At 40.0% G+C, this 26,588-nt stretch overlaps 1 protein-coding gene across 1 annotated transcript in view; it reads left to right on the plus strand.

Moving 5' to 3' along the window:
* Positions 1-468: 468 nt before the first annotated feature.
* LOC131951598 (uncharacterized) overlaps positions 469-26,588 on the plus strand; it is a gene marked incomplete at its 3' end in the record, with an annotated part of 28,979 nt that continues 2,859 nt past the window's right edge. Inside the window, exons 1-10 of the mRNA XM_059313920.1 lie at positions 469-540; positions 11,246-11,514; positions 14,295-14,426; positions 16,665-16,738; positions 17,222-17,328; positions 21,375-21,422; positions 22,342-22,476; positions 22,899-23,021; positions 24,537-24,683; positions 25,876-25,998. Of these exons, the coding sequence (XP_059169903.1) occupies positions 11,302-11,514; positions 14,295-14,426; positions 16,665-16,738; positions 17,222-17,328; positions 21,375-21,422; positions 22,342-22,476; positions 22,899-23,021; positions 24,537-24,683; positions 25,876-25,998 (1,102 nt within the window). The remainder of the gene's footprint in view (positions 541-11,245; positions 11,515-14,294; positions 14,427-16,664; positions 16,739-17,221; positions 17,329-21,374; positions 21,423-22,341; positions 22,477-22,898; positions 23,022-24,536; positions 24,684-25,875; positions 25,999-26,588) is intronic.

Here is a 26,588-nt window from a genome sequence, read left to right on the forward strand (position 1 = left end):
TTGAGCCAGGAAACGAATCTAAATCATAACATGAAAATGAAAACATTTTGTCTATGGTGAGGCAAGCTCGGGGGGGGGGGGGGGGGGGGGGGTCTAAGAATGATAGGAAAAGACAACCCTGACTTCTCTGACAGTAGAAAGCAACTTCGACCTTACTAAATAGATTGCGCCTAGATAAGTTGGCCAATACTAACGGTTTTTGACGTCTCAAGTTGGCCTACACTAATGGCTAGTGACGTCACAAGTTGGCCTACAGTACACATACAGTGGGCCTACAGTACTCATACAATGGGTCTCTGCCTAAAAATACGACTAGTACAGTGATTAGCTAGAAGCGCAGATGTGGAGGCGAGACATTGATCAAGTTCACTACACCATGGATCTGATTCAGTGATTGGTTGAGAGCGGAAAAACGTTCACTACATCATGGATCTGATTGGTTGTGAGCGAAAAAATGAGAGGCTTATAGTAAACATAAAGCTCGTGCCACGTGCATGCTATGTGTTTGTCAGACGAGTGACGTGGATATGTCTGTATGAGGTGAGTCGTTTCTGCTAGCGTAAAGTGACCAAATTATTGTTCGTACTCCACGATTGGCTACACCATACACTGCATCCAACACGCTCAATGTTTAGATACCAAATTCTGGTTTCTGACACAGCGGTCTTGTGGTGATTAACTGAGAAGTGTGTACTATTGAGCGACAGGTTAAGCCAGTGTTAGTGTGTAGTTGATTTCCTTACATGGCCGACTGAGGGTTCACCTAAGCCTAAGATATTAGATCTAAACAGAGGGGGAAGGAGGTGAACATGTTCAGGCGTATTTAGTAAACTTGCGGGTCGATTATAATATTGTTTTAACTATGAAACCAACAATTATTATCTCATATTATTTGTCTTGTCCGAATTGTGTCGTATTCCTTCTTGGTAAATCTTTCTTATATCTACTAGCCGGACAGGACGATAAACATCCCCCATCCTCCCTTCCCCCCTCCCCGTGAAAGAATTCTCCTCTTAGTTACCTCACCTAAGTTTCAAATCGTTTAAAAAGTAAATTATCTGCCCCTAATAGCCGTCACTAATTCGACCCGGCTCTACGATTGTAAACATTTGGGGTGAACCACAGCTCACCAGACTGGTGGGGGTGGTAGCGATATGCCTAGAGAGCGGGGTAGGAACGGCTAAGCCCTTACGTGTTGTTGTCTCGCATGGTCCTCACGTAGAGAATTAAATATAGAAATTTCCAAGGCCGACTGGAAATGATGCCGGCAGAATCCCCCCCCCCCCCCCCCCGGAAGTTTGGAGAAAAATGTCTGAAACAAACCCTGCGGATTATGTGTTTATTGAATTCACTAGCTTGCAAAAAAGGTCACACGGGCTAATGATAAAGGAAAAAGAACATTTACTATTTATAATTCGAAATAACAGGAATAAAAAGAATTGAATTTTAGTTTCTTCAAAGTGTGCTAGAATAAGACAAAAGTCCTGTTACCAAATGTAATCAATAGTCTTATTGTTCAAGTGTTATTTATAGAATAGAAAACATTGAGCTGTAAAGATGACTTATTCTATTTACAGCTGCTTTAATAGAAGTGAATTAGACACGATTTATTTTAAATCGTGTTTCTCCACCTGGATTCGAACGAACACGGGTTGGATGTGTCCATCTCATGGGTTCGGGCCGAGACACATCGTCTGTTCAGCGATCGGATTTTGTCAGTGTGGACGATAGAACAAGCGGTCGCAGCCGATAACAGTTCAAATAACGACAGCGCGACATATGGACCAACAAGACATATGGACCAACACGACATATGGACCAACACGACATATGGACCAAAACGACATATGCACCAGCGCGACATATGGACCAGAGCGACATATGGACCAACACGACATATGGACCAGCGCGACATATGGACCAACACGACATATGCACCAGCGCGACATATGCACCAGCGCGACATATGCACCAGCGCGACATATGGACCAACACGACATATGCACCAGCGCGACATATGCACCAGCGCGACATATGCACCAGCGCGACATATGGACCAACACGACATATGTACCAGCGCGACATATGGACCAGCGCGACATATGTACCAGCGCGACATATGGACCAACACGACATATGGACCAACACGACATATGCACCAGAGCGACATATGGACCAACACGACATATGGACCAAAACGACATATGCACCAGCGCGACATATGGACCAGCGCGACATATGGACCAACACGACATATGCACCAGCGCGACATATGGACCAGCGCGACATATGTACCAGCGCGACATATGGACCAACAAGACATATGGACCAACACGACATATGGACCAAAACGACATATGCACCAGCGCGACATATGGACCAGCGCGACATATGGACCAACACGACATATGTACCAGCGCGACATATGGACCAACAAGACATATGGACCAACACGACATATGCACCAGCGCGACATATGGACCAGCGCGACATATGTACCAGCGCGACATATGGACCAACAAGACATATGGACCAACACGACATATGGACCAACACGACATATGCACCAGCGCGACATATGGACCAGCGCGACATATGCACCAACACGACATAAGCACCAGAGTGAAATAACAAGTATCAGTATCTTGATATTCCCATATCGTCGAACCCTTGACGTTATGACACACATACGTCACGAATTGTATCAACGTCACGTATACAGGCGCGTGTTGATCAAGTAGTGCTATAAAAGTGCTGTGAAGAATATCTATATATATATGTTACGGTCAAAGCCCGAAGTCGGCCAATGCGCGGATTGGCCGGCCAATGCTCGCATTGGCCAATATCGCCTCCCATAGGTCGGTCAAAGTCCGAAACTTTGCTTGATTTCGGCCTTTGGCCGGCCAGTCCGCGGACTGGCCATGGTGGACCGGCCAAAGTCTTAATTAGAAGATCATCTGGCTAGGGACGACAGGCCAAAGTCCGAATTAGAAAATCATGAGCAGATTTTGGTGTTTCTTTTATGCCGTAAGGATCATGAAATTAAGTCTTTATTGATTATTAATTAAAGTAAATGACAGAAACATTCACATTTTTTATTGTACTATAGTCTCAATCAATCAGTATTATCATTTGTTACAACAAGTTGAACTTTTATGGCATTTAGAATTACATAGCAGTTTGTTATTTTTACACTTGCAGCGATTTGTTGTGCACTTAGTTGTGCAATTGCAGCGAGTGTAGCCTTGGCCCCCCAGTCAATGATTGTGAAGATGCGATGGTTCGTAGTGATTTTTCCTCAGTGCAAACTGACGACAATAAGAGCAGTTTTTCGTTAAGAATTGAAAACTCACTTCTAGCATACAGTTGTTTTAGAACACCATGTTCCGTTCCTAATTTGTAGAAACGCTCATGACAACTGCAATCACGCTTCGGGGATCACCGCGACCTCTGTCAACATCTGGAACACGGATGCGTACATTGTCACCCACTTCACCATCTTTAAATTTTGTATTTGATGTTTTAAGCATCTTAGCACCTTGAGTTTGCAAGACAGTATGAGCTGCTGACCTGTGTTCCATGATGTCTTGTTTGTTGTGACACAATCTGCAGATAATGTTCCCTCCGTACCCTTCGTCTGCTTCATTGGGTATTCCACAAATAGCATGGACATCGTTGCCACAGGATCGACAAGAATGGGCTGCACTACAATGTTTTTCACAAACTATACAGAATCTGTTGGCCACATTATTGTCACGCAACTGGTCTGGACGTTCCGCCACGGCAGCAGATGTGTTAGCTGAGGATGTCGTTGCATTTATGGCAACCTCCATTTCTTGTTCAATGCTCTCAAGATCTTCCTCAGTAACTATTTTATCGAGAGCCTCTCTTGGTAGATTTGAAGTGTTAAGTCCCACTTTTGCTTTGCATATCCTAACAAGGCTTCGTATGGCGATTGTTGGATTCCTTGATGAAAAGAACGATTTTTCATAAATTAAATGAATTTGAGACTCTCAGCCCAATGAGCTGATTCATTTGTTTGCATCCTTGTCATTATCATGTTTTGAACATCTTGGTTGGCACGTTCGGCTGAACCTTGGCTTTGGTTTTCCGTGAACTAGAAGTTCAGGCCACATGTTCTTTAGTTCAGAAATAACTTGATTCACAAATTCTCTTCCATTATCTGATTGAAGCACACTTGGGGCACCAATAGTCGTGAAGATATCCAGCAGCTGGTAAGCAATTTCTTCTGCTCTTTTGGTTTTCAAAGCTCGCAATAATATGAACTTGGTTAAATGATCCTGGTACCTGAGTATAAACTTGTATTTGCCGTCAAGAGGCGTAGCTAGGGGAGGGCGGGTGCCAAACAGCATCCTATTATCAATGATGCTGATTGCGTCATTCGCTAAAGTGACACAAATCAACAGGATTTTTTTCTTTAACACGTAAAAAAATTATTTGACGTGTTTTAAACATCAGTGTGATTGATGCAATGTGTTAGCGTTACTAACGGTCTATTATTAAATGCTCGATATCAATTTCTGATTGGATCGTCTAAAAATAGATGCTAATTGCATAATTCGCAAAGTTAAGAAACTGTTTGGAATTTTTTACGGACAAAAGGAAACATCCCAGTTAATAATATAACCTTTGTAAATTTTTCTGATTATTATAAAAAAAATGTATTACATTTCCCTCAGCGGCCCATGTGAGCCTTTGGGGGCCGAAACTGAAATTTTTGTTCGCATCCAAATCGCACCCTACTTTCGATTTGCACCCCCTTCAAACTTTCGATTTGCACCCCCCCCCCCTCAAACTTTCAATTTGTTTTTCCAACCCATTTTGGCGCCCCCTAAGGTCGGCGCCCGGGAACATATGTCCCTTCCCCCCCGCCCCCCCCCCTCGCTACGCCTCTGCTTAAATGTTACAGGGTTACAATTGTTTTAACATAAAAGTGATATAAAATCAAATGTATTTTACATTACGGGGTACTATATAATAATACCGTATAAATACCCAACTATGAATGTATAAATACACAACTATACATGTATAAAATACACAATTTACAGATTGACGTAGGGCCCAGTAATAATTTTTGCATAGGGGCCCGAAAATTCTAGCTACGCCACTGAGAAGTCTATGCTGATTTAGATTTGTAGTACATTTTCATTAATATGTTTACTTGTGAAAATTCTATTAGAATGTTTTTTTTTTCTTTGAACTCGGTGATTTTGATGCAGGGTTCATTTTGTGCACTAGTAAAACGTATCTAATGCGCAAGTACTTTTTAAAAATAATTCTTTAATTTCCTAATTAATAATGGGTTTGTTGAATGGGCATATGAAACAGCTGGGGTTCGGTACCTTTGAAAAGGTTAACCCCTTAACGCCGACTGTTCTACTGCTGCCGGTCGTTGTGTATTGGTTACATCCAGACGGTCGTTGTGTATTGGTTACATCCAGACGGTCGTTGTGTATTGGTTACATCCAGACGGTCGTTGTGTATTGGTTACATCCAGAGGGTCGTTGTGTATTGGTTACATCCAGACGGTCGTTGTGTATTGGTTACATCCAGACGGTCGTTGTGTATTGGTTACATCCAGACGGTCGTTGTGTATTGGTTACATCCAGACGGTCGTTGTGTATTGGTTACATCCAGACGGTCGTTGTGTATTGGTTACATCCAGACGGTCGTTGTGTATTGGTTACATCCAGGGGGTCGTTGTGTATTGGGCACATCCAGACGGTCGTATCGGTACCAATGGTCACGTTGTCAAGTCGAAATTTATGACGTCACATTCTCTTGACTCACGCGCATCGTAATTTTTTTTTTGACTTTGTGAATTCAGTCTAATTTCATTGATTATAATTACTAAATAGGTGATCTGTTTTTGTTTAAAAAAATACTAATAGCTTTATTATTCACTCTTTTATGTATATAAACAGTATAAATCACATATGAGAATAATTTTGGAAGCTATCTGCTGATTACGGTTTGTAATCGCGACATCCGGCAATAAGACATAAAATAGTACTTGGGTGCCAAGCAGGTATAACAAAATACGATGCATCGCCAAGCTGTCATTCATTTAAGTATGATTATAAATAAGTGAAGGATTTACAATATAGTTTTCGCCTATTTATAAAGTGCACTTTAGAATGTTACGGTCCATGTGGTAGGTGAAGTAGAGTTCACCTGTTTCATTGACATTGGCATAGGGAGAGAGAGAGATAGAGAGCGATGCTGGAATAATGTGATCATGTTGCTGGGTACCATAACGTATCTAGCTTTGAAATAGCTTTGTAAAATATTAGGAGAACATAAAAATAAATGGACAACAGGAAGTGAGGTGGTGGACCACTATCCTGGATACCACCAAAGAAAGGTCTTCACAGTGACCTTGACAATAATAACACTGAGCTTAGACCTACACCTCGTAATAAAAACAGCAAGGTTAAATACTGACAAAATACCCTTTACAGTGATATTAAATACCCGCATCAGTGGCATTATACTGGCATTTAGTACCGACAGCAGTGTTATTCATCAATGTTATCGATTATAAAACAGCACCAGCGCTGAGTACCCACAGCAGTGACACCAAGAACCAACTACAGTAACACTGAGTACCCACAGCAGTGACACCAAGAACCAACTACAGTAACACTGAGTACCCACAGCAGTGACACCAAGAACCAACTACAGTAACACTGAGTACCCACAGCAGTGACACCAAGAACCAACTACAGTAACACTGAGTACCCACAGCAGTGACACCAAGAACCAACTACAGTAACACTGAGTACCCACAGCAGTGACACCAAGAACCAACTACAGTACCCACAGCAGTGACACCAAGAACCAACTACAGTAACACTGAGTACCCACAGCAGTGACACCAAGAACCAACTACAGTAACACTGAGTACACACAGCAGTGACACCAAGAACCAACTACAGTACCCACAGCAGTGACACCAAGAACCAACTACAGTAACACTGAGTACCCACAGCAGTGACACCAAGAACCAACTACAGTAACACTGAGTACACACAGCAGTGACACCAAGAACCAACTACAGTACCCACAGCAGTGACACCAAGAACTGACTACAGTAACACTGAGTACCCACAGCAGTGACACCAAGAACCAACTACAGTAACACTGAGTACCCACAGCAGTGACACCAAGAACCAACTACAGTACCCACAGCAGTGACACCAACAACCAACTACAGTACCCACAGCAGTGACACCAAGAACCAACTACAGTAACACTGAGTACACACAGCAGTGACACCAAGAACCAACTACAGTACCCACAGCAGTGACACCAAGAACTGACTACAGTAACACTGAGTACCCACAGCAGTGACACCAAGAACCAACTACAGTAACACTGAGTACCCACAGCAGTGACACCAAGAACCAACTACAGTAACACTGAGTACCCACAGCAGTTACACCAAGAACCAACTACAGTAACACTGAGTACCCACAGCAGTGACACCAAGAACCAACTACAGTAACACTGAGTACCCACAGCAGTGACACCAAGAACCAACTACAGTACCCACAGCAGTGACACCAAGAACCAACTACAGTAACACTGAGTACCCACAGCAGTGACACCAAGAACCAACTACAGTAACACTGAGTACACACAGCAGTGACACCAAGAACCAACTACAGTACCCACAGCAGTGACACCAAGAACCAACTACAGTAACACTGAGTACCCACAGCAGTGACACCAAGAACTGACTACAGTAACACTGAGTACCCACAGCAGTGACACCAAGAACTGACTACAGTAACACTGAGTACCCACAGCAGTGACACCAAGAACCAACTACAGTAACACTGAGTACCCACAGCAGTGACACCAAGAACCAACTACAGTAACACTGAGTACCCACAGCAGTTACACCAAGAACCAACTACAGTAACACTGAGTACCCACAGCAGTGACACCAAGAACCAACTACAGTACCCACAGCAGTGACACCAAGAACCAACTACAGTACCCACAGCAGTGACACCAAGAACCAACTACAGTAACACTGAGTACCCACAGCAGTTACACCAAGAACCAACTACAGTAACACTGAGTACCCACAGCAGTGACACCAAGAACCAACTACAGTACCCACAGCAGTGACACCAAGAACCAACTACAGTACCCACAGCAGTGACACCAAGAACCAACTACAGTAACACTGAGTACCCACAGCAGTGACACCAAGAACCAACTACAGTAACACTGAGTACCCACAGCAGTGACACCAAGAACCAACTACAGTACCCACAGCAGTGACACCAAGAACCAACTACAGTAACACTGAGTACCCACAGCAGTGACACCAAGAACCAACTACAGTACCCACAGCAGTGACACCAAGAACCAACTACAGTAACACTGAGTACCCACAGCAGTGACACCAAGAACCAACTACAGTAACACTCACTACACATGGCTTCAACACTCAGTACCCGCTGTTTCAGCACTGAGTACCCATACCAGTAGCAATATGTAGCTACAGCACTGTCATTGGTAATGAATAGCAGAATCATTCAAGCACAACAGCCTTAGCACGAAGAACCGAAGTCGGAAACATACGGTACCATCAACAATAGCAGTGAGTACCCACACCGGTGGTACTGGGTACCCACAGCAGCATGTAAGAATATACAACGGCTGAACACTGTCATTTAGGACAGTATTTGTTCACGTGCTTTGAGAGTATAGCAAATATAGGTCAAATGAGAAATATGCGTCTTTATTAGTTGACCTTGAATAGGAGGTCACGAAAATGACGTAACCGGACAACTAAGACAAATTTAAGAAAGTCCTTTCATATGTAGTGTGTTACTGTAGTGTAGTGGAATCACGACAGCAAGGCTTCAAAATACTCACTCATAAGAGTTAGTCAGCAGGTGCATCAGAATTATGTAACTCTGTCTTAGCTAATCCTAACATATAATAGCCCACGTGCGCACTTCTCTCTCTCTCTCTCTCTCTCTCTCTCTCTCTCTCTCTCTCTGTCCGCAAAATATTTTCGCCGGATATCACGTCAGAATCTGCAGCGATATATGAAGAACTTGATACGGACTTTTGTTGAATATAATATGGTAGATGTTTTAAATGTATAACCAACATTTTATTTAAAGAAGAAAAATAAAAAAATAAAGGCGTATTCGAATGTAGAAAAAACAGTTATAATTATGCAACAGGAAAAGCGTTTATAGTTGTGAAAAAGAACGCATAAAACTGTGATGTCACTAATGTTTATACATTAACTAATGACGTCATCTGTCGTGTTTAGAATAAAAAGAAATGAACTATTTCATTCAAATATTATTTAGATCTACGTACGCTATAAAATTTATACAATACAATTTTGCTGGGGCTAAAGGTTAGAAAAAAATTCTATTAGGATTCTAGATCTAGATATTCTAGATCTAGAATATCTAGATCTAGATATTCTAGATCTAGAATATCTAGATCTAGATATTCTAGATCTAGATATTCTAGATCATCTAGATCTAGAGATTCTAGATCATCTAGATCTAGAGATTTTAGATCTACGGAAAAACTAGACTTACACAGATGTAGACCCTACCTAGATCTAGAATCTATTCAAATAATACATTTCTTTACTAAAGTATTTCAGGCCTTAATTACTTTATTGAAATCTTTGTTTATCTATGCAATTTGCTAATCTCTATAATATATAAAGCAAAGTTGTCGGGTGCCCGACAGGGCACTTACCGGCGCCCCAAATTTAGCAGGATCTTGCCTTGGGGCGACAGAACAAGGGGGCCGGTTGGCCGAAAAGTCTACGATGTGGGGGTCAAAACTGACCTCGACTGACCGGCGCCTTATATGAGCTATACATCGAAAAAAAATGTCCACATAGGAACCTCTTCATAACTCCGGAGGTCGTAGACCGACCCTCGGGCGAATTAATTAAACATTCAAATTCTCAATGTTTTTGAAAGCCTAAGCGAAGCTGGGCAGCATGCCTAGTAAACTATAGTTTTCATGAATTTTACAAGTGAGTCTGCATGTCCGTGTGTTTAGTTTGTGATATTCTATTGTTTGTGCGTGGATATTTAGAGAAATATGTGTCAGTAAAAATTGTAAAATGACCCGGACTAAAAAAATTAATTAAATTACTGTTTGGTCCATAAGTGCCTGCTGTCGCGTTTCCGCGACATACCGTAATTAGTATAAAAAATAAGTCCAAATTCAATAACAGCAATATACCTCAAATTCAGTGTCAGTATGATGAGAGAAAATCAGCACAAATAATTTTTATACGCTTGGAACATAATTCAGGCATAAAGGTGTTAAGAACCAGTAGCGTACATAGGGGTGGGGGGGGGGGGGGGGAGGAACAGGGGGAGCGGCCACTCCCCCTCGGGCCATTTTCAGCAAAGTGGCGCCTTTTTGGAAACTTCTTAAACTCAAAGTTTTAAGCAATGATATTTGTTAAAAAATTACTTTTGGTTGGCACATCTATGTAAATCACAAGATTTATTTTCATGCGTCAATTAAGCATAATAGTACCACACTAGTAGAGTCTACGTTTACAACACGTATTAACAGCTGTATCAGGTTGTCATTCTAAAAATAACCATTACGATGCATTGCAATGTTTAAAAAACCTTTACAGGTAGTACCACTTGACAAGAAGGGTGTTAAATTTAAGGCAACTGTATAATGTATTTGCTTAAGAATAATTGAGTAAGAAAATATCATACATAAATCTTCACAAATAATTACTTTAAATATGCAGTTTGAATCGTGTAATTATTTTAAAAAAAATTACAATACAGACACAAATACAACTAATGTGGCACCTCTATTTAAATTTACTTATGGGCGAACTGCGTAGTGGTGGGGAAATTTTGAAGTAGTAGTATCATCACAGTTTGTGCTATAGTGATTACGATTACAAATTATTTAAAACATTAACATTATATTAATTATTATTTTATTTTACTAGATCTAGATCTATAATAAATTTGAATAAGGCTTTATTTTTTATATATAAAAAAACAAAACAACTCAACTTAAACTAACACCGATCGCACAGTCAATTATCCGCTCAGCTGATGTATCGTTTGAATTTGTTTCAAAAGGTAATCGCCCCTTCATTTAATTATAGAACATACTATTTTAAAGATGACAGTAAAAAATACATTTTTGCCATTGACAAGTTTTGATGTTCAAATAGTTTTAGTTGGAAGCTTCAAGAGTTGCTGTCGCTTGGACGACAGATCTGCTAGCTAAATGGCTGACCTTGAGCTCAGAGTGTGGGAATCAGCTGAGAGCACGCTGACGTCTGACGAGAGATCATCAACAGGTAGTCTCTCCGTCAGTCACCTGGGCGAGCCAGACTTCCGGCAACTCGAGGACAGCACATGTGGACAGCACGCTGACCAGCTGTCTGACCAGCTGTTACACCGCTTAGCTGGACGTCATGACGACTTCCTCTCAACAGTGGTCAGTATCTTTGTGTCTGCCTCCATGTATCTTTGTGTCTGCCTCCATGTATCTTTGTGTCTGCCTCCATGTATCTTTGTGTCTGCCTCCATGTATCTTTGTGTCTGCCTCCATGTATCTTTGTGTCTGCCTCCATGTATCTTTGTGTCTGCCTCCATGTATCTTTGTGTCTGCCTCCATGTATCTTTGTGTCTGCCTCCATGTATCTTTTTGTCTGCCTCCATGTAACTTTGTGTCTGCCTCCATGTATCTTTGTGTCTGCCTCCATGTATCTTTGTGTCTGCCTCCATGTATCTTTGTGTCTGCCTCCATGTATCTTTGTGTCTGCCTCCATGTATCTTTGTGTCTGCCTCCATGTATCTTTGTGTCTGCCTCCATGTATCTTTGTGTCTGCCTCCATGTATCTTTGTGTTTGCTTTGTGTAGATTTAACCCCCCCCCCACCCCAACACTTTCCCATGGTTCTTGGACACAAAATGGAAATGATGATGAAACCACACTGCAAATGCAAACACGAACCAAAGCACCCCAAAACACACATTATACCACACAATAAAAACACAATACACACACACACACACACACACACACACATATATATATATATATATATATATATATATATATATATATATATATATATATATATACTAGCTGCATCCCGTGCTCCGCCACGGTAAATCTTTTTAAAATATACCAACTTTGGAACAGAACAAAACAAACAAAAACACATCACAAACACAAACAAAACACAACCACAACCACAACACAACCACATTACAACCACAACACAATCACAACACAACCACAACACAACCACAACCACAACACAACCACAAAACACCCACAACACAACCACAAAACAACCACAACACAACCACAACACAACCACAACACAACCACAAAACAACCACAACCACAACACACGGTAAATCTTTTTTAAATGTACCAAGTTGGGAACAGAACAAAACTAAACACAACATAAACGAACGCAAAAAAAACAAACAAAAAAAAACGAAAAAACAAACACAACACTCATAACATAAACACAATTTAAATGCAAACATAAAGGCATATTGCTCACAGTCTAGCCCGTAGCGCCAAATCGCGCCCTTTCCAGTGATTTGCACCCCCCTCAAACTTTCGATTTGCACCCCTTCCCCCCCCCCCCCCGCCCTAAAACTTTCGATTTCCACCCCCCTCGCAAATTTTTTCAAACCCACTTTGGCGCCCCCTAAGGTCGGCACCCGGGGACATATGCCCCCCCCCCCCCATCGCAACGCCTCTCCTATAAAACCCCTAGCTTGTCCGCAAACCGACAGAATAATAATTAGAAAACAGTATAAATAATAGGCAGTATTTAAAATATCCGTGTTTTACCTACACTATTTCACTTTATCCATTAACGCATTTTTTTTCCAGTACTTTAAATTTTAAAAATTTACAATTGAGTTTCATAACTAAAACCATTGCGCACCTAATGAACGTGATGACGCGCCTATAATAGTGCTGAATAGTTGATTAAAAATTATAAGTAATAAACAGTAGGGCCTACATTCAGTGAATAAAATAAATAAAAGATTGCCTTTTATCAATCCATGCTAATTATAATTTTCTAACAATAATTTCCTCTTACACATCCGAATAATTTGCATTCACATTTTGCTAATTATGTTATTGCAACACTAATTCCTTCTATGACGAACGTATATTTGCATTCACATTTTTTATTAGCGTGAGTTTAATGTATTTTTAAATTACCTCCTTTGTCAAAATTAGAAAAGAGTTAAATTAATTTTATTTTTCTTCCCTACTGTTATTATGTTATTAAAATGTATCCACTTTTTCTGGGAGCCTAAACGAAAATGATATTTGACATTAATCTTTTTAATACGTTTTAGCAGTTTGCGTGTATTTAATATTTTCTTGACGTTATGCGAAAGAGTAAAAACCGTGGCAATTTTAAAATAGCTCTATGCCGCTATATAAACAAACCCTACTCTATTACTTATAATAAGACACTGCGGTGCACTGAAAAGCACAGCATGGTGTGAATGTTTACTTTTATAGTCCCAAAATCTATAGCGATGACGGAAGGAAGGAAGGAAGGACTGACACACTACCAGCAGCGTTATATTATATATATATATATATATATATATATATATATATATATATATATATATATATATATACACATAGGCAAATACACTTATAGTTCATAGTTGACAACATGGCCAGGAAAAAGATCACGTGACTCCTCTACATAACGAAACTAGTGGCTGATTAAGGGACGGACTGATAGGGTAGCAGCCTTGGGACCTCTTTCAGGCATCTGTTCTGAGTTGGGGTGGGTAGGGCGTTATAAAAAATGCTCCACCCCGGAGAAAAATGTCCGAAAACGTTGGGTCAGCCGTATTTAGGAACCCAAGTGGTTCGTACTTCCCCAGTGGTAGGCACTTATCTAGTTCCCCAGTGGTAGGCACTTATCTAGTTCCCCAGTGGTAGGCACTTATCTAGTTCCCCAGTGGTAGGCACTTATCTAGTTCCCCAGTGGTAGGCACTTATCTAGTTCCCCAGTGGTAGGCACTTATCTAGTTCCCCAGTGGTAGGCACTTATCTAGTTCCCCAGTGGTAGGCACTTATCTAGTTCCCCAGTGGTAGGCACTTATCTAGTTCCCCAGTGGTAGGCACTTATCTAGTTCCCCAGTGGTAGGCACTTATCTAGTTCTCTAACAAACCTCTCATCTCGACTGATTTACCCCCCCCCCCCCCCCCCAGATGTCTCGCTACCGGTTCTCCTGTCTGACGGAGCTGCACGAGACGGAATATTTGTCAGAACCGGAAATCATTCGGGCCACAACGTTCACACCCGTGTGGCCATGTGATCTGGTCAGAGAAAGGTGGTTTAAGGTAAGACAAATTTGTGATCTAGTCAGAGAAAGGTGGTTTAAGGTAAGACAAATTTGTGATCTGGTCAGAGAAAGGTGGTTTAAGGTAAGACAAATTTGTGATCTAGTCAGAGAAAGGTGGTTTAAGGTAAGACAAATTTGTAATCTGGTCAGAGAAAGGTGGTTTAAGGTAAGACAAATTTGTGATCTGGTCAGAGAAAGGTGGTTTAAGGTAAGACAAATTTGTGATCTAGTCAGAGAAAGGTGGTTTAAGGTAAGACAAATTTGTGATCTGGTCAGAGAAAGGTGGTTTAAGGTAAGACAAATTTGTGATCTAGTCAGAGAAAGGTGGTTTAAGGTAAGACAAATTTGTAATCTGGTCAGAGAAAGGTGGTTTAAGGTAAGACAAATTTGTGATCTGGTCAGAGAAAGGTGGTTTAAGGTAAGACAAATTTGTGATCTGGTCAGAGAAAGGTGGTTTAAGGTAAGACAAATTTGTGATCTAGTCAGAGAAAGGTGGTTTAAGGTAAGACAAATTTGTAATCTGGTCAGAGAAAGGTGGTTTAAGGTAAGACAAATTTGTGATCTGGTCAGAGAAAGGTGGTTTAAGGTAAGACAAATTTGTGATCTAGTCAGAGAAAGGTGGTTTAAGGTAAGACAAATTTGTAATCTGGTCAGAGAAAGGTGGTTTAAGGTAAGACAAATTTGTGATCTAGTCAGAGAAAGGTGGTTTAAGGTAAGACAAATTTGTGATCTGGTCAGAGAAAGGTGGTTTAAGGTAAGACAAATTTGTGATCTAGTCAGAGAAAGGTGGTTTAAGGTAAGACAAATTTGTGATCTGGTCAGAGAAAGGTGGTTTAAGGTAAGACAAATTTGTGATCTAGTCAGAGAAAGGTGGTTTAAGGTAAGACAAATTTGTAATCTGGTCAGAGAAAGGTGGTTTAAGGTAAGACAAATTTGTGATCTGGTCAGAGAAAGGTGGTTTAAGGTAAGACAAATTTGTGATCTAGTCAGAGAAAGGTGGTTTAAGGTAAGACAAATTTGTAATCTGGTCAGAGAAAGGTGGTTTAAGGTAAGACAAATTTGTGATCTAGTCAGAGAAAGGTGGTTTAAGGTAAGACAAATTTGTAATCTGGTCAGAGAAAGGTGGTTTAAGGTAAGACAAATTTGTGATCTGGTCAGAGAAAGGTGGTTTAAGGTAAGACAAATTTGTGATCTAGTCAGAGAAAGGTGGTTTAAGGTAAGACAAATTTGTAATCTGGTCAGAGAAAGGTGGTTTAAGGTAAGACAAATTTGTGATCTAGTCAGAGAAAGGTGGTTTAAGGTAAGACAAATTTGTAATCTGGTCAGAGAAAGGTGGTTTAAGGTAAGACAAATTTGTGATCTGGTCAGAGAAAGGTGGTTTAAGGTAAGACAAATTTGTGATCTAGTCAGAGAAAGGTGGTTTAAGGTAAGACAAATTTGTGATCTAGTCAGAGAAAGGTGGTTTAAGGTAAGACAAATTTGTGATCTAGTCAGAGAAAGGTGGTTTAAGGTAAGACAAATTTGTGATCTGGTCAGAGAAAGGTGGTTTAAGGTAAGACAAATTTGTGATCTGGTCAGAGAAAGGTGGTTTAAGGTAAGACAAATTTGTGATCTGGTCAGAGAAAGGTGGTTTAAGGTAAGACAAATTTGTGATCTGGTCAGAGAAAGGTGGTTTAAGGTAAGACAAATTTGTGATCTGGTCAGAGAAAGGTGGTTTAAGGTAAGACAAATTTGTGATCTGGTCAGAGAAAGGTGGTTTAAGGTAAGACAAATTTGTAATCTAGTCAGAAAAAGGTGGTTTAAGGTAAGACAAATTTGTGATCTAGTCAGAGAAAGGTGGTTTAAGGTAAGACAAATTTGTAATCTAGTCAGAAAAAGGTGGTTTATATATTCATATGTAGTACCTATATATTGACTAGTGATTGTATATTGACTATTCCCCATATACTGTGGCGTTACTAGGTCGGGTGTCAACCCCCCACCCTGCCAACAAAACAAAGTATATTATATATATATATATATATATATATATATATATATATATATATATATATATATATATATATATATACATATATATATATATATATGTATGTATGTATTTGTATAAACTTTACTGCAGACTTTAAAGTAACGATGTTTATGTTAATAATACAGTTGAATGTAGACTTTTTTTCTCTATAGTTAGCACGTTGTACTATCTGTGCCTGTATATTGTTACAATTCATGACAACAGATTCGTGTGTACCTCGCACAAAGATTCAGGTTGCCTTGTTGTCAGGAGTTTACATGGCCGCAAGAATGGGCTAGGTAAGTTTCTTCACAAACATGGGCCATCACAAACATTGGCCATCACAAACATGGGCCATCACAAACATTGGCCATCACAAACATGGGCCATCACAAACACTGGCCATCACAAACACTGGCCATCTCAAACACTGGCCATCACAAACATTGGCCATCACAAACACTGGCCATCACAAACATTGGCCATCACAAACATTGGCCATCACAAACATTGGCCATCACAAACATTGGCCATCACAAACACTGGCCATCTCAAACATGGGCCATCACAAACATTGGCCATCACAAACATTGGCCATCACAAACATTGGCCATCACAAACATTGGCCATCACAAACATTGGCCATCACAAACACTGGCCATCACAAACATTGGCCATCACAAACATTGGCCATCACAAACACTGGCCATCACAAACATTGGCCATCACAAACACTGGCCATCACTATTACCACAACCTCATGACTAACAAAAACTGCCTAGGCGCCGCCCGTTTGAGATCAGCAAGAAACATTACCTGTCTCTACCTGACCTGGAGGCCCCAGAGAGGGAGGCTATCATCAGATGGTCAGCTTTGGTCACTAGTCAAGGTCAGTCAGTGCTAGATCAATGAATCACTTCGATAAATTGCTGTTCAATGAAGGTTTAGAGAATTAGGTATTTCAAAGTGGCCAAAAAAAAAAGTGTTTTCGCCCGCGTGGCCCAAATGTAAAAGTTTTTCACTTGATATTTTGTAGAGAGCTCATTTTGTAATGATCATAAATACGACATGGTACTATTACAATTTTAAAAATTAAAGACGTTTTAAAAACAAACTTTTATTTATTTATGCACTAAAAAGGAGGAAATAAATGGAAACAAGTTGAATAAAAAGTTTGTAAAAAAGCAAATATTAAAAACCTTTATAGCAACAAGCTTTTAAATGCACTGAAAATAAGAAAATAAAGATAAATAAAAATTTTGTTTCCTTCATAAAAGTATCGGTCTCCAAAATATATAAAAGATGTCAATTTAATTTAATTTATTCAATAACGGTAACAATAGTAGGCACTGAAGCCTTTTTTTCACATTGGCGGTTTTAAAATAAACAAATAAAATAACAACGTAATATAAGCATTTAAAAAATAGATAGACGTATAATGCTGGGGTGCGTTCAAGCTAGGAGAACGATCGGTTTGTAGGTGTACATGTAATTTAAAAAAAAAAATTTGTGACCGAACGAAAGGATATTTTTGAAAACTTTCTTCGGCAATATTGTTCTAAATTATGGCAGGAATCGATTGGTAAATGTTTCAAGTCGCTAAGTGGTCTGGTTGCCGAGATATGGGCCAAAATTATGCATTTTTTTCGAGGTTTTTTGGCTTTTCCGGGAAATCCAGGAAGGAATTCCGGGAATTTTTTTGGCCCACAATCATCCTCGGAACTTGCTTAAGATATTTGCTTTTGGAACTAGTCCTCGATATTGCTTCGTTGAGGAGGAGATACGACTTAAAGCTGCGGACACACATCGGACACACATCCTTGACGAGTTAATAATCGCAATTGTCCGTATGGAAATTGCGCTAAAAAGCAATTGCATAGTAAAAACATAGAACTAAAATGGTGGAATAAAGCTTTTATGAAAGAAAGTAAATTAGTTTTATTTTCTTATTTTTGGTGCATTTAAAAACTTGTTGCTATAAATATTTTTACAAGCTTTTATTCAGTTTGCAAGGCCTGTTTGTTTGTTCGTAGTTTGTGGGTTTGTGGCAAATCTTGTAATTCACACAGAAAATGTCATCACAGAGTAGATTGGTCTCTATGTTTCTGGAGGACTGCGATGGGTTTTTCCTTTCAAGTGCTCACCCCGCCCCTTTTTATCCAAGGCCACTGAAACATTTCAGTCTGGTAGTGGGTACATAAGCTACGTTAATGTCTCTTTTTTTTTTACTTTAACGTATATCAAGTATAGAGAAAGTATTGTAATCGTGAAAAAAAAATGTCGGAGTCGGAAAAACATAGTTTTGCAATCCTGTCCGTATGTGTGTGTGAGGGTGTAAACACGATAACTTGAGTACCGTAACAACTAGGTTGATGAAATTTCATATATAAGTATTACTAGCCGGCCAGGCCCTGCTCTGGCTTCTGTGAAAAACCTTTCTGTTAAAGAACATTACCTGTGTGTTTAGTAATCATCATAAACCCGGCACTGCCCACCAAAACCAAAACAACAAAACGCAAACATAACGCTAACACAATTACAAATACAAACGAAAACAAAAACCTAACAACAAACCCAACCACAACCACAAACACCAATATAAACACAAAGAAAAAAAAACGAAAAAGCAAACGAAAACAAACCAAATCCAAACGCAAAACCAACCACAAACACAAACACAAACCCAGTAGCGTACGCAGGGGGGAGCAGGGGGAGCGGCCGCTCCCCCTCTGGCCATTTTTAGCAAAGTGGCGCCTTTTTAGAAACCTTTTTAACTCAAAGTTTTAAACATTGATATTTGTTAAAAAATTATCTTTGGTCGGCACATTTGAAACGTAAATCTCTATGAATATTGTTTTTTTCAATTACCAGTAAAAGGTGTGTGAGCAGTACAGTGATCTAAACCATACCTTCTCATTATGTTAAAAAATTATCTTTAAAGAACACAACAAATCCGTAGCTAATTAAAAAGTGCATAATCTGAAATGAAAGACCGATATTTTAGTTATATGTAGGCTATCATTCCGAAAGCTTTACTTTTATATTGAAAAGCTGGCTTTTATACCAACTCCGATTTAAAAAAACTTTCATTATGCTATAATAGTTTAGCATTTATAATGACAGTATATTTAATTCTGACTGTAGACAAAATATTTTTGTAAAAACGAATAGTGTTAAATTACTTCATTAGATTCAACAGTAATAATTTATTTGTTTTGATATTTATAATAAAATGTGTAGACATATACATATTTATATTACGATATTGATTATTTCACCTTTTCGCTAGTCTTAATAGATGTCCCAAGAATTATTATGTAATTTTCGTTACAAGAATTACGAAACAGATTATGCCGCGTTCATTGTTTTTGGTTTATATATATATATATATATATATATATATATATATATATATATATATATATATATATATATATATATATATATATATATATATATATATATATATATATATTGTTTAGAGTGATACCATATTTTTTTTATTCGTCGGCATACATTGTGTGTTTTTTTTTATTTCTTCAGAGTGCTAATTCAAATTTATTTTACATCACATCGAAGCAATAACATACAGCTAATATATATATATATATATATATATATATATATATATATATATATATATATATATATATATATATATATATATATATATATATATATATATATATATATATATATATACTTATATAGAAAATATTTCAAATTCGGCGCCTTTTTTTGCTTTTTCCGCTCCCCCTACAACGAAAACCTGGATACGCCTCTGCACAAACCCAAAGAAAAAAACACAAACGAAAAAGCAAACGAAAACAAACCAGATCCAAACGCAAAACCAAACACAAATAAAAACACAAACCCAAAGAAAAAAACAAACGAAAACGAAAAAAGCTTAATAATCGACTATAGTACCCCAACTAATTCATAGTCTTTTTGCACTCACTTAAACGAACGTAGTTGCCAAACCAAACCAAATGAACAATTATAATACTCCAAGCTTATTCGTAAAATACCTACAACATTTGCATTTGATCAATCCCCGCTAATTATGTAATTATTTTTTTCCCCAACACCAAAACAAAGTAATAAAAAGTAAATTCTTTTCCACTAATGCAATGTTTTATAAAGGGAAGTAATCGTGTTTTCCTAATTTATCAAAGGGAAGTAAGTGCTAAAGGACTAAATATAAATAATTTTCAGACATAATTAGAATTTTTGTTATTTTTTAAAAATTGTGTTTAATGAACATGCCGACAATTATTACTATCAGTTTGAAAAATGAAAATTATTTCCCAACACTTTCAATAGTATTTTTTAACTCATAAATTTAGACAAATGCGCACGATAATAGTCTAACACTTTAATCCATCGAAGTATGTCAACGATAAACATATGTTTTTTACATACAGAATTGAGCTTTATATATTAGATATCAAATGTGTAGATCTATTTTAACTTTTCAGCGATTTCTGATAACCGGAAGTGGAACTTTTTGTACTTTCTAAAGCCTATAACTTGAGTACTATTTCAGATAGATAAATGAAATTTTACATGTAAGTAAAAGATCTAATTCTCTACCTTCCATCAAATTTTGAGTAATTTCCGTTTACCAGAAGTAGTAATTTCCGATTTCTCAAAACACGCATGTGAATTTATAACGTACTAATAATACTCTGCACTATTATACACATTTTGTTCGGCGTTCACTTGGTGCGCAGTTCGTTTTTCTATGAGATTCTATTCTATTTTTAAAAGTTTAAGTAATTAAAAATGGATTCAATATATTGTCTATATCTCGAGTTGCCTTCCCCCGTTGTTATATAAGAATATTCGAGAAAGTTTAGGGGAGATCACTCCCGGTTTATTGACGAATTACTAGAAAGTAGTCAGACTATTTCAACCTTCTATTTTCTCTCTAAGAGTGGCGTCAAGGAAACTGGAATGACTTGGGCATCTTGAAACTGAAGGGTAAGCCTAACCCAACCAGCGTTTCTTCCAGGCATCTCTTCGATGGGGGGAGGGGGGGTGGGCAAAGAAAGTCTACCGCCCCTCCCCCCTAAACAAAATGGAATTTATGTAGAAAACATACTATTATCAATGTCGCCCCCCCCCCCCCCCCGCCCTCCTAAAATATCAAGTAACCCGTCCCCCGGAGAAAAAAGTCTGGAAGAAACACTGAACGCAACCCTAACTCCAACCCTAACCCCCAAATCTAACCCAACCCCAAGTCTAACCTCAATCCTAATCACAACCAAAAGCCCAAACCTAAATCTGACATCTTTGCAGAATTTCTCCGAACGAAATGAAATTTATATAATTTATATAGAAAATATATAATTTTAACAGTGTCCGCCCCCCCCCCCCCGAAGAAAGTCTATCGCCCCCCAAAAATTTCAAGTGCCCCCCCCCCCCCCCACCCACTGAAGAAAAAAGTCTGGAAGAAACACTGCATCTTTGTCGACTGTATTTCTTATTAAAATTTTCCTAATGATCAGTAACTTGCGAAAAAAACAACATTTCACTAAAACCACAGGAAAACCACCTAAACACAGTGGCGTAGCCAGGATCGTCTCAAGGGGGGGGTTCCAATTTTTACCCGGGGACAAACTTTCGATTTGCACCCCCCCCCCTCAAACTTTCGATTTGCACCCCCCCTCAAACTTTCGATTTGCACCCCCCCCCTCAAACTTTCGATTTGCACCCCCCCCTCAAACTTTCGATTTGCACCCCCCCCTCATACTTTTTATATATACCGAGGGGTCTATGGGGGGGGTTATGACCCCCCCTAACCCCCCCCTGCCTACGCCACTGCCTAAACAGCACACTCATATAAACCACACAAGTTCCACACAAACAACAACAGCAATCACGTGACCAATGTTTGCAGACAGCCGTTTCCTTACTGCCAAGGTCACGTGGAGTGTCATGGAGGATCACCTTGCCACGTTGGCCTACAGCGGGAAAAAATATTTGGTCTTCCTGGCAACCAGACTGTGCATGGAGTCTATCGCCAAAAATAAAGGTCAGTAGTTCACTGGGCTAGACAGGTTTTGAGCCAACCTATGACACCGTGTGACTAGACAGGTTTTGAGCCAACCTATGACACCGTGACCGTGTCTGACAACTAGATTGTGACACTGCGACGCCACTGCACGTGATTTAACTGTGTTATATTTATACATCTAGTATCACGTGATATAAATGTATGTTGTATATCTAGTATCGCACGATATAAATGGATGTTGTCATGTCTAGTATCGCTTGATATAAATGGATGTTATCATGTCTATTATAGCATAATATAAATGTATGTTGTCATGTCTATTATAGCATAATATAAATGTATGTTGTATGTATGTCTAGTATCACATGATATAAATGTGTGCCATATCTCAGTATCATGTTCTACATAAAAGCTGTAATGAAATTAAAATGTTGAACCAGCAATGTACACAAGTAGCCAGATGTACGGGGCTTTTGCTCGCATTTGTACACATCTTCTACAGTCAGGCTATGTGGAGGTGCGGGAAGGGATGCTACTCTCGATACAACTCTATCTCAGGACGCGTAAGTTCTCTTCAAATTGTGTACAACCAATGGCGTATAGCAGTTTTACTCGTTGAGAATATCAACACTATTGTGTAGGCCTATATATAGGCCTATATATATGTTAAGTGTATTTTGAGAGTTTTGAGAAAAATGAGTGCAAAGTTTTTAAATTGAAGCTGAAATACCAAAACAGCTGATGTATAGTATTCGAATTAAGCTACTTCGGTACTTTCTCCATTGCCCAAATTTACAGGGATGGTTAAGGAGAGGTAATCAAATAATATACCGGTCTTAACTCATTTAAAAAAAAATGTAACTTAAGTACTTTTTCCACTGAGCCCTTCTAATTATAAACAAAAGTTTAAAATTAAAAAAATGCGAAATAAGAATAAGACAAGAGTTTGTTTTGTTTATCTAGCAAAATTGCAACCCGCCTACGCATTGCTGTGGTCAGTGGCGTAGCGAGGTCGGGTGTCACCCGGTGCGGCATTTAATGGTGTCACCCCCCAGAAGCTTAGCGACCCCTCCCGGGGACAAACTTTCAAATTTTCGATTTGCCCCCCCCCCTCAAGTTTTTCTCTATATATTTTGCTATTTTTTTTTTGCCTTGGTGTCACCCCCCTAAATGGTGTCACCCGGTGCGGTCCACACCCCCGCCCCCCCCCCCCCCCCCCCGCTACGCCTCAGGCTGTGGTCTCAGAACCAAAATTGAAGCAATATTTTAAGATGATTTTTATCCATGCGTTACCAATCATGTATTTTTAGACGAATAGCCTCGTTTTTAAAACTGAGATCTTTAAATGCCAACAAAGCAGACACTAGGTTGTTTCTTTGACCAGAGCTGATGATGCTCACACGTCCAAAGGCGTGATGCATGAAAGCTTTCAGTGTACGTAGCCACCCTCCGTAATGTTGAGGGAGAACACAGCGACCGCCTGGGTGTCAGAGGCTTTGTGTGGTGCTCCTGTGAGCCACCGTTTACACAACATCAATGAAGGCCGTGTCAACCGTGTCCCTATTGTAGGGTGCTCTTTAAAACGAATGTAGGCGCCATAGTGCTAGCCAGTTGCCCCGGGGCGCTGCAGGTCACCCAACCACCGGACATGCCTGATTCGATTTAGACAACGATTATAGTAGCCCACCTTATCCTTACAGTATGGCCCTTCTTAAAATGAACGTAGGCGCTATATTATTCACATTTAAACCGGGGTGGGGGGGGGGGATTACACCCAGACGGGGAGCAGGAAGGACGCGCCTTATTATAATGGCCCGTCGCATCCATCGTCTAACATAACTCTTTATAACGAACGTAGGAATAATAGTGCCCATGCAGGCACCGGCGCGCCAAATCACACACTTTTAGGGCGCCGCAACTCTAATGCATCTAAACATCACTGAATGTTTATCTAATGCATCTAAACATCACTGAATGTTTATCTAATGCGTCTATACATCATTGAATGTTTATCTATTACATCTAAACATCACTGAATGATTATCTAATGCATCTCCTAAACAAACTTGTTATTTCAGTCAAAGTTTTTCACTCGTGTTTCTCCCACAAATGTAGTGAGTACGCCTCGGCTGGCCTCTTCCCTATCCTGCTGGACATGCTGACCAGCTGCCCACCCCACACACAGGCTGTGGTGCTCAACATTCTTGTACTCATGGGCATGCATGGTAAACCACGTGACCGGCCCTTCACTCACACAGACCCGTCTTCACTCACTCGCATCCGTCTTCACTCACACAGACCCGTCTTCACTCACACAGACCCGTCTTCACTCACACAGACCCGTCTTCACTCACACAGACCCGTCTTCACTCACACAGACCCGTCTTCACTCACTCGCATCCGTCTTCACTCACACAGACCCGTCTTCACTCACACAGACCCGTCTTCACTCACACAGACCCGTCTTCACTCACACAGACCCGTCTTCACTCACACAGACCCGTCTTCACTCACTCGCATCCGTCTTCACTCACACAGACCCGTCTTCACTCACACAGACCCGTCTTCACTCACACAGACCCGTCTTCACTCACACAGACCCGTCTTCACTCACTCGCATCCGTCTTCACTCACACAGACCCGTCTTCACTCACACAGACCCGTCTTCACTCACACAGACCCGTCTTCACTCACTCGCATCCGTCTTCACTCACACAGACCCGTCTTCACTCACACAGACCTGTCTTCACTCACACAGACCCGTCTTCACTCACACAGACCCGTCTTCACTCACACAGACCCGTCTTCACTCACACAGACCCGTCTTCACTCACTCGCATCCGTCTTCACTCACACAGACCCGTCTTCACTCACACAGACCCGTCTTCACTCACACAGACCCGTCTTCACTCACACAGACCCGTCTTCACTCACACAGACCCGTCTTCACTCACTCGCATCCGTCTTCACTCACACAGACCCGTCTTCACTCACACAGACCCGTCTTCACTCACACAGACCCGTCTTCACTCACACAGACCCGTCTTCACTCACTCGCATCCGTCTTCACTCACACAGACCCGTCTTCACTCACACAGACCCGTCTTCACTCACACAGACCCGTCTTCACTCACTCGCATCCGTCTTCACTCACACAGACCCGTCTTCACTCACACAGACCTGTCTTCACTCACACAGACCCGTCTTCACTCACACAGACCCGTCTTCACTCACACAGACCCGTCTTCACTCACATCCGTATCCACTCCTCTTATCCAGTGTTTCTTTCAGACTTTTCTCTCCGGAGGAGGGCACTTGAATTTATTTATTTGGGGGGGGGGATGACACTGTTAAAAGTATATATTTTCTCTATAAATTCCATTTGATTGGATGCCTGGACTCTGCTCTCATCCCCAGCCCCTTACCTGGACCTGATTGCTAATGTGGGTTCATTGAGTACATTTGTCATGATGGCGGACACTAGCCACGAGTTGTTGCAAAGGCGGGTCCACTCATGTCTGGAAATTCTCTCAAAGCATGGTAAGTCTTTTGGTTTTACTTGTATTACAGCATTACTAGAATTGTATGTGCGACCGACGCTTTTCTTTAAGTATAATAGAGTGTTGTATTACTGAAAGTTTAAAGTAAGTCATTTTATTAGTTATTTTTAGTACATATAAAATATCTTGTTATTGTAATGTTTCTTAGAAATATATTGATATAAAATAATTTATTATTCTAACTTTTATTAGAAACTTGCCAGGTTGTGTACCAGCAGAAAAAACTTATCTGTATAGGAGCGTGAGTTGTGTATTTATTAAGCATCATATACCCAGCGCTGCCCGCAGTTAGGAATATATTAAATTTCCAATTAAATTTCTAGATGCAAATATTGACGTTTGAGAATATATACCATAAACATATGTCTAAACCTAGCCTTAACCACAACCAACCATAAACATATGTCTAAACCTAGCCTTAACCACAACCAACCACAAACATAAACCAACCCTCACTACAACCTCAATCATAAACGTAAACCCGCTCCCCTCCCCGTACTTCTATGTCTAAAAACAACACAAATACAAAAAAAAACCACACATAAACCCAAACCCTCACCTCAACCCCTC

Source organism: Physella acuta, unplaced genomic scaffold, assembly GCF_028476545.2.
Source record: "Physella acuta isolate Inbredline_101_S28 unplaced genomic scaffold, ASM2847654v3 ptg000814l, whole genome shotgun sequence".
Lineage (NCBI taxonomy): Eukaryota > Metazoa > Mollusca > Gastropoda > Physidae > Physella > Physella acuta.